Genomic DNA, 9,163 nt, shown 5'->3' with positions numbered 1-9,163 from the left:
CTTTTCCGAAGGTCCTGAGTTCAAATACCAGCACCCACATGGTGGCTCACAACCATCCGTAATGCGATCTGATGCCCTCTTCTGGTGTGTCTGAAGACAGCTATAGTGTACTTATATATTATAAATAAATAAATCTTGGGGTCGGAATGAGTAAGGGGAAAAAAAAAAGTCTTAAATAGAAATCCCATTGTGACAGACAGCAGAGTCACAGTTGCCTGGTTTGAAGGAAGGAGAGCAGGGGTGACTGGTTATACCAGTGTAAATACCAATGTATTTCTTTTTGTGGTAACAAAACTGGAACTAAAGTCATAACACGTGTATATTAGGAATGAAATTATAATCGCTGATGAAAAAAAACTTTTGTGTGTATTTATCACAACTGAAAACACAAAAAATATAAAATGCCCTCAAGTCAGGCTCACCGACATAGTTCAGGCGTTTAGTCCCAGCACTCAGGAGACAGAGGCAGGCAGATCTCTGAGTTCAAGGCCAGCCTGGTCTACAGAGTGAGTTCCAGGACAGCTAAAACTACATTGTGAGACCCTGTCTTGAAACAAACAAAATGCCCTCACACCCACAGGCTCGTGTGAGTGGTGCTTTCTCTGTGAAAAGAGGGGGGTCTTGTCTCCTCCACGTGGAGGAATAAGAAAAGACATTTCAGAGCGTGCACTGTGTGGGTTACTCCGAACTATAATTACAAAGCACGAGCAAGGTGCTCCTCATCGGCCCAGAGTCTGTGCCCACTGCCTAGCCAGGGTTCACAGAGCCCTGCAGTGCGCTCACCAATGAGGCTTCCCAGATGTGCACTTCTAGAAACAACTGCACCCAGAGGCTGCACGCAGCCAGGCCTGTTTGAGTGGATCCTTCCTTCCCACCCCCACCCCCCAGCCCCCGGGGCCTCCCCAGGCTGAGGCTGCATAGTTACAGGACTGAGAACTTGGATCCATCTATGCCCGGCCACTTCATTGACTGTGTCACACTCTGTCACCTGTCAACAAGGCTATCCGTTAGAAGCACACCCCCAGGGGCCAACGGAACTCAAGGTTCCACCTTGTGTTGTCCCCAAGCTGTGTCCTCCTCAGCTCCTTTCAGCCTCTGGCAAATGAACACCCTCCTTATGTTCCCTTGAAGACACAAGCCATTTTACAAAAAGACCAGATCTGAATAGGACACTTTCCCCACAAACACTTTCCCCTGTTGGAACCAGTGTGCTGTATAATTGGCCACAACAATGGGTGCGGGCCCCGGTCTTTCCCAAGGCGTCCCACTTGATGTCAGTCTGGTGCAAGGTACACTTACCACACGATGACCCATGCTGGCAGAGGGAGGAGAGATGGAGTCTGCTCCCATCTGAGCACACGACGACGTATGGATTGCCTGTCACTCGGGGTGGGTGTTCTACTGCTAAGACCGCAACCCCAGGGTCTGCTGGCAGCCAACATCATTTCCCTACAGTGCCTGCTCTGGAAGAGGCTGGGGCTCCTGCTGCCCCTCGAAGGCTGCAGCTCCTGAAACCTCCAGGGGAATCTAGTCCCGAGAATTGAATTTGGTTTCCACAGTGTCCTCTCCTGGCTGGCTGGGCAACGCGAAAGCTCCAGGGAAGCGCTTTACCCTCGGCTGACCCTAACAAGCGAGCGCACCCTAGCATGTTGGCTGTCACCTGTGCACAACTGTGGGGGTCCCGTGGCCAGAGAGAGGCGCACTGCAGGGTCACGGGGGTCTGGCCTCTACCGCATCAAAGAAGAATGCTACTCTGCTTGCAGTTCAGAAGTTTATTGTGGAGCGGGTTTGGGCCTGTTCTTTACATGTTTGATCCCTACAGCCCTGGTGTGCTGGCTGAGGGGGATGGGGCAGAGGGGACCCACTGCTCTGCTGCTCGCGGGTGATGGATGTCATCCCAGGAAGAAGGGCTTTCTCCTGGGTCCAAGGTGCCAGGGCTCAGAGCCGATGCCGTCAGAGAGACCCCACTTTGGCGGTCTGGGTTGGGGAGATGAGGGTTTTTAAGATCTCGGTGTAATACGGGGCAAACACTTGCTGGTTGTGGTGTGTCAGGCTGACAAACTTCTGGCCTAGTTCAGCTAGCTCTGCCTCAATCAGACTGAGGCCCCCGGGAAGGTCCAGGAGAGATCGCTGCACACCCAGGACGAAGCAGCATTTGAGGAACAAGTGGATCCGCTGGTCTGTGGGCAAGCAGGAAGCCACAACTAGGTCAGCCTCAGCGGCCCGCATCCGGCTACTCACCCACTGCCTGGCTCACTCACAGGTGAGGGGGTTCTGAGTTCGGGGGACAGCTGTCCAGTTCTCTCAGGCATTCTGTTATTGAGCCCCCCAAGTACTCAAGACTGCTCGGTATGAGAGGCAGAGGCAGGGGGAAAACCGTAAGGCCAGCCTGAGACACATGTGGTGTCCCAGGCTAGCCTGGGCTGCACTGTTTTAGATCTAGGATTTGACACTTCAGCTGATAGTCCCAGTTGCTTAAAGCTGCGGAACCAGTTGGCCAAGTTCCAACATGGGGCCCCCGGGAGGGGGGGGCTGTACTACAGAGCCATGCTCTCTTGACCTAGTGGAGCTGGTTTCTTGCTGGTAGGTGGTGGGTGTGGATGTCACAGAGACTTGTCAGAAGTCGTGAGTGACTCGTCTAGGTTGGGTGGGCAGGGTGCCCTGTGCAGACCTCTCCTAGGACCAGAGAAGGCCTGTGGCAGGAAAGGGGTAGCGTTTCGACCAGGAGCCTCACCACGGTTGGGCCCTCTCCCTCCAGCATCCGCACCGCCCACATGTGGGCGCGCTCACCAATGACGCTACGGACGCAGTTCTCCTTCTTGGCAATGTTCTGGAGCTGTCCCTCCAGGGCCACCGTATTCTCGCTGCTCAGAGGCGGCAGGTCCATGCTCTTGAGACTCTGCTGGATTTCCTGGGACACCTGCTCACTCACAGCCCGCATCACTTCCTCGGGCCTAGACCACAACAGAAGTAAGCTGGCACCCAGTAGGACACCAGGAGGTAACCTGCCACCCAGTAGGGTGGCCTCTAGAGAACTGCAAACACCTCGAAGACTCAGGCAAGAAAGAGGTCAGGGACCTGGGGAACATTCGAGTACCACCCTAGCCACCTTGCTCTGCCCTCCCATCAGCACCAGAGACAGACAGACAGACAGACAGACAGGTTCCTCATCCTCGATTCCCTCTGAATGCCAGCTATCCTTGTAAATGGCGCTCTATACTGAAGTTTAGAAAGAAAGCTCTCAGAGACAGTGTGCTTCTCCCCAGGGATGCGCCTGTGCATGTGCAGACACACCCTCGCCACTTGTTTTCCTTGAGGAGCCAAGGATCGAGAGCTGGGGCCTCCGCGTGTGGGCAAGCGTTGTACCCTCAGCTACATCCCACACCCAAATGTGATTCTTCCGTCTCCTCTACTGTCACCAGCTACCCCTCAACACAAATTCACTCGATATGACAGCGCTCGCTGGCCACCATCACCCCCCTACCCCGTGGGAGATGGCCCCGGGAAGCTCAGGGTCTCACACCCCTTCTGGAATGTCATAAGCCCCAGCATCACTGTGGATGGTTCTAGAAGGCCTCTCTCTGTGGCCTGTGGTGAAGATTAGTAACTCATGGTACGCCATTATCCAAGATCCTTTGCACTATCCCCTCTTGTGTATGTGTGTGTGTGCACGCATGTGCGCGCGCGGCGTGCACACGTACTCAGGTACCACCGGGGGGCTGGAGGCCGATGGCTTCCTCAGTAGCTCTCTACCCTCTTTCTCACTGAACTTAGAACTCAAATGTTGACTAGGCTAACTGAGCCACCACCCCCGAGCCCACCCAGACCCTCCCTGAAAGCACTGGGGTCACAGACGTGCACCCCCATGCCTGGCTTTTTGTTATTTGGAGTCAGTCTCTACATAGTCCGAGCTGGCCTCAAACCCACATGGATCTGCGATTAAAGGTGCAAAAGTGCAGCCAGCTCAGGGCTGGCTTTTTCCAAGCACGATGGGACACAGCCAGGTCTCCGTGCTTGCTCAGTTAAAGCCATTTCCCCGCCTCCTTCCTTTAAAAAAAAAAAGAAAAGAAAAGAAAAAGATGTCCACAGCTCACCTGGAGTTGAAATCCTCCACCAGGGACTTAGTGATTCGTTTCAGCTTGTCCACACACTGGGGTGAGCTAAATAGAACACTGCCAGAGAAGCTGCTGGTCACCAGCAAGACGGAGGCAAGGATGGTTAGCTGGTGCTGCTGCGACTCCAGCTCCTGCAGCCGGGCTCTGTCGGCCACCAGGGTCTGAGGAGGCGGAGGGAAGCAGGCCATCAGCGGGATACTGGCAAGAGCTCAAAACTGGCTAACGAGGAAATGCCTCCCCCTCCCCACTCCTACCTCAGGAAACTCTTCATTCTCGGGGTCCCAGGTGAGAAGGTTCAGGAATCCCTGAGACAGCACCATTGCGGGGCTGAGCGGCTCTGGGACGGCGACGTCACTAGGAGACGGGCCAGCAGAGCCGGAGCAGTCCTGAAGGTCAGAGCTACTGGCAGAAGGGGCAATGAGCTGCGTGGCTGCCTGCGTGAGCCACTTTGTGGTGTGGTTGAGGAGGTCTGCAACAGGAGGAGCAGGTGAGCGTCCCGGAGCCTCGGGACTACTCGCTTTAGCAGGTATGAGCAGGGTGGTGCCAGCTCTCGGGAGCTGACACAGCAGCACTGTCTTGGGACAGTAAATTGCTACATCTAAATGTGAAAAGCATATGGGCTGGAGAGATGGCTCAGCGGTTAAGAGCATCGACTGCTCTTCCGAAGGACCTGAGTTCAAACACCAGCAACCACGTGGTGGCTCACAACCATCCATAATGAGATCTGACGCCCTCTTCTGGTGTGTCTGAGGACAGTTACAGTGTACTTATGTATAATAATAAATAAATCTTTAGACTGGAACGACCAGAGCAAGCAACCTTCATCCTCAGCAACCACATGATGGCTCACAACCATCAGCACCACAGTGTACTCATATATAATAAATAAATAAATCTTTTTTAAAAAAATCTCTTGATTAGCTCTCACAGAAATCAAACAACATGGGAGGGACATTAAAAAAAAAAAAAAGTATATGTAATACATCGGTCTCTCCCACCCCTGTCCCCTCTGGGTGAAGAAGCAACCTCCTTCCGGAAGAGGCAGGAGGAGGGCCGCCCTTTCCGGAAGTCAGGCGCAAGGCCGCCCTCCGACCTCCTCCGCCCTCCGCCCTCCGCCCTCTCTCCCCTCACATCATCCTTACTGGGCTCTTTGTTGAGGCGCTCCTGGAACTGTGCCCGCTCAAACTGGATGGAGTGTTCCTGAAGCTGGGGCTGGAGGCTCTGGATGGTGTAGTTCACCATGTCCATTTTCATCTGTCCCAGGACCTGGTAGATCCCCCTGTCGCAGGAAAAGAACAGCCACAGAAGGGACAACTGAGGCACGAGGCTCCCCAATGTGCTAGGAGCTTAAGGCGGAGCTGTGTGTCTCCTCCACGCTCTCGGAGGGACGCGCAGCTCAGACAGAGGCCCGGTGGTGCGTGGGAAAGAGCCAGGTCCCTTTCGCCACGCCTTTTCTGTGGAGAGCTGGGTGTGCACAATAGAGGGGGCCCCCCAACTAAGAAAGCCAAGGAGGGACACACCGTGAGTCCCAGCAAGGGCTACAGCGCCACATGCTATGGAAGAAACACCAACCCGGGAGCAGAAGGCAGGGTTCCAAGTGATGGTGCCTGCTCCATTCAGGGGAGGAGCGGTGTTGTCCCAAACTCCACATGGCCATAAAATGGAAGGAGGCCTGCCACTGTCCCTTACAGTTTATGTGAGCTGAGGCCAAAGTTGGAAAAGGAGATGTTTCATGCCTCAGAACTCTGCCTACCATGGCGTTTTATACAAAGAGTCCTGTCGAGCTAAGGATGACCCCAAAGGTCCTGTGTTGGAAGAAGTGAGAACCAACGGACCAGGGAGGGGCAGGAAGGCGGTCTAGACAGTGGCTGCCCGGTGTGTGCTCAGCCCAGAGCCCGTCAGGAAGCCGCAATTAGCATCACACCTCAACAGCCGGACCGGATCTGAAATGTTCTCAAGTCTCTGCACGGCCTCGTCTCGGACTGGCGCGCACAGCAAGACCATCATGTTGAGGATGTACTTGGAGAGGTAGGAGACGTTCAGGTCCCCGCGGTCGGCTTGCTGATGGAGGAACTCCATGTCCAGCGCTTCCTCGATCTCATTCCTCAGCCGGCTCTGCCGTGGCAGCAGCAGGGATAACAGGATCTGCCGGGCAAGTCACAGGGTCCTACATTCGCCCCGGGGTTCCATCCTTTACACACACACACATACACACACACACACACACACACACACACACACACACACCCTCAGCCTCTGTCTTCATAGGTCACAGAGTCGGATAAAGAGATTAATAAAGCCAAGGACTCCACTGAGTGCGTGGAACACAGACAGAGCTGGGGACAGGGCTCAGCAGCTAGGAGCACCTCCGTCCAGTTCCCAGCACCCACATGGTGCTCACACCAACCTAGAGCTCCAGACCCCGGGGGCTCTAGTGCCCTCTTCCGGCCTCCCTGGACTTTCCATGCGCATGGTGCCCAGACAAACAAACATGCAGGAAAAACACCACACCCATAAAATAAAAATAACTTTGTATTTATGTTCTTGGTGATTTTTCAAGACAGGCTTTTTCTGTGTAGCTCCGGCTGTCCTCAGAGAACTGCCTGTCTCTGCCTCCCAAGTGCTTGCAATAAAAATAAATCTTAATTTTAAAGGACTCATAAAGCTGGGCGGGCAGCAATGAACCACGCCTTTCTTTCATCCCAGCACTCTGGCGGCAGAGGCAGGTGGATCCATGTGAGTTTGAGGCCAGCCTGGTCTACAGAGTGAGTTCTAGGACAGCCAGGGCTACACAGAGAAACCCTATCTCGAAAAACCAGGTGGATGAGTGGGTGGATGGATTGATCCATAAAATATTGTCCTAATATAGGAAAGGAAATAAAATCTTTTTAATTATATTTCAGAAGGAAAAGATGGAGAAGTGGAGGAGCTGCAATGGAGAGAGGGAGGGGGAAAGGGAGGGGATGGCCCAAACACGAGCCCCTTCTAACTCGCTCTTAGTACCTCCACAACACACCACAGAGGACACTGGAGGGGACTATTGGGGACTATTGAGCTGAACTGAGTAGCACACTGCTCTGTGGCACAAGAGAAGGCTGCGGTCCTTACCTACTTCAGTTGATAAGCTTTCAAAGTCACCAAGTCGGATCTGCCCCTCAGTGCCTGCCTGGGCTGAGCCCTTGAGACCTGTCTCTGCTGGGGTGGCAGCAGCCTCTGTCCCTCGTCTACAAAGGGCACTGAACGTATTGCGAGAGGAATGGCCTCCCTCAATGCATGGGCTCTCTAAAGGGAGCTGATCGGGCCCCAGAGGTTCTCAGGGCTTGTCATGCTGTCTTCCCTAAAGTCACAGCAGGCAGGCGGGTCACCGGGCCTCTGATTGCCCACCACAAGGACGGGCACATTGCTCACTGGTGATTTCGGACTTTTGAGGCAGAATACACCAATTTGAGCTTCACGCTGTAACTCACAACTTGTGTGTCTGGGGCTCCAGAATTCTTCAGAATGGTCTCTACTGTTAGTCATGGCTTCCCTTTTTGTTGCAGGATATTTGATCACACTGTGAACCCTGAGATTCTGTTAGTAACTGGAAAAAAAAAAACCTGTTTCTAGTTGTGGTGTGGCCCAGTCCCATAGCACACACCTTTAATCCCTCTGGAATACAGACACGCCCTTAGTACACACCTTTACTCCCAAACAATGAAAATAGTTTGTTGAAGGAAGCACCCACGTTTGAAAGTGATCTCTGAGTGGCAGACAAAGTGATGACTCAGAGAAAGATTTGACAGAATAGGATCTGCCCAACTCAGGAGAAGAGAGAGGAAAGGGAAGCTACTTAAGATGGACAGTGGAAGCCAGGTAGTAGTGGCACACGCCTTTAATCCCAGCACTTGGGAGGCAGAGGCAGGTGGATTTCTGAGTTCGAGGCCAGGCTGGTCTACAGAGTTGAGTTACAGGATAGCCTGGGCTACACAGAGAAACCCTGTCTTGAAAAACAAAAACAAAAAAACAAAAAACAAACAAACAAAAAAATACAGGCAGTGGAGAGAGGGGGGAGGTGGTTTTAGTTGGGAGAATCGTACAGAGACAGAAGAGAGTGGAGAGAGGGGGAGGTGGTTTTAGCTGGAAGAGTCCTACAGAGACGGGTAGAAGAGAGGGAACAAGATGGACAGAAGTGAAGACAGAACAAGAGAATAAGAAGGAGCCAGAGGAGTAGAACAGATTGCCAGTTTGAAGCCAAGCCCAGCAAAAAGTCAGAGGCCTAGAAAGAAGCCAGATCGAGTCATCTTAGGACCTCAAGCCGCAACCGCTGAGTGGAACCCAGCCAGCTAGAACTAGGACGGGAAGGGGTGAGCTTAATCAGCAGCGAATCTCAGGGGCTGGAAACATCCTAGGCCTAGATCAGATTGTATGGAGATAGAAGCTTCATGGGCGAGGCCTAGGTTAGCAGAGACAGTGAGCCTCAGAGACGAGTTACCTTAAGCAAATACAAGCTACATTTGCACCTTTTCTAATCCCCTGCGGTAGCAATTTTACATTACATCTTCCCCATTCAAACCACTCAGTGGCTGGCTTCTATCTAAGTCACCTTGGCAATCGGGGTTTGTGGCCACCAGCTGCCAGCCTCACAGACAGGCCTTGGAAACCTTCAATCTTCCAACTCACCTCTTTGATCTCCTTCAGAAGCTCAAGAGCGCAGCTGAAGTCGGGGGGCACAGCTGTCAGCTGCTCCTTCAGGTGGTCCCAGAAGTCGCTGGGCAGTGTGTCCTTACCCTTGCCTTCCAGGCTGCAAGAGGGCCAGACGCACAGATCACCCTCGGCACGAGAAACCATTCCAGGCTCAGAATCTAAGCCCCGCCCCCACCCCCAAACCCCGCAAAGACAGCACCAGGAGTTAAGGCGTGGAGCTCAGCAGAGCCTGCTGAGGGCGGGTGCGGGTGCGATGTCAAGGCATCCCGAGTTCAGCCTGAGGCTCGCCTACACGTGTGACCTGTGTGCAAGCTCTCTCTCTCTCTCTCTCTCTCTCTCTCTCTCTCTCTCTCTCTCTCTCT

The 9,163-nt window shown here is 53.4% G+C and overlaps 1 protein-coding gene across 1 annotated transcript in view; it reads right to left on the bottom strand.

Moving 5' to 3' along the window:
- Positions 1-1,757: 1,757 nt before the first annotated feature.
- The window catches only part of Tcp11 (t-complex 11), a 12,422-nt gene continuing 5,016 nt past the window's right edge, over positions 1,758-9,163 (bottom strand). The window contains 7 exon segments of the mRNA XM_031348044.1: positions 1,758-2,180; positions 2,791-2,954; positions 4,095-4,276; positions 4,370-4,584; positions 5,258-5,394; positions 6,040-6,260; positions 8,778-8,898. Of these exon segments, the coding sequence (XP_031203904.1) occupies positions 1,954-2,180; positions 2,791-2,954; positions 4,095-4,276; positions 4,370-4,584; positions 5,258-5,394; positions 6,040-6,260; positions 8,778-8,898 (1,267 nt within the window). The 3' untranslated portion in view covers positions 1,758-1,953.

The sequence above is a fragment of the Mastomys coucha genome, unplaced genomic scaffold (assembly GCF_008632895.1).
Source record: "Mastomys coucha isolate ucsf_1 unplaced genomic scaffold, UCSF_Mcou_1 pScaffold3, whole genome shotgun sequence".
Taxonomy (NCBI): domain Eukaryota; kingdom Metazoa; phylum Chordata; class Mammalia; order Rodentia; family Muridae; genus Mastomys; species Mastomys coucha.
Note: the sequence above shows the minus strand (reverse complement) of the source record. Positions and strands in the feature narration are given on the sequence as shown.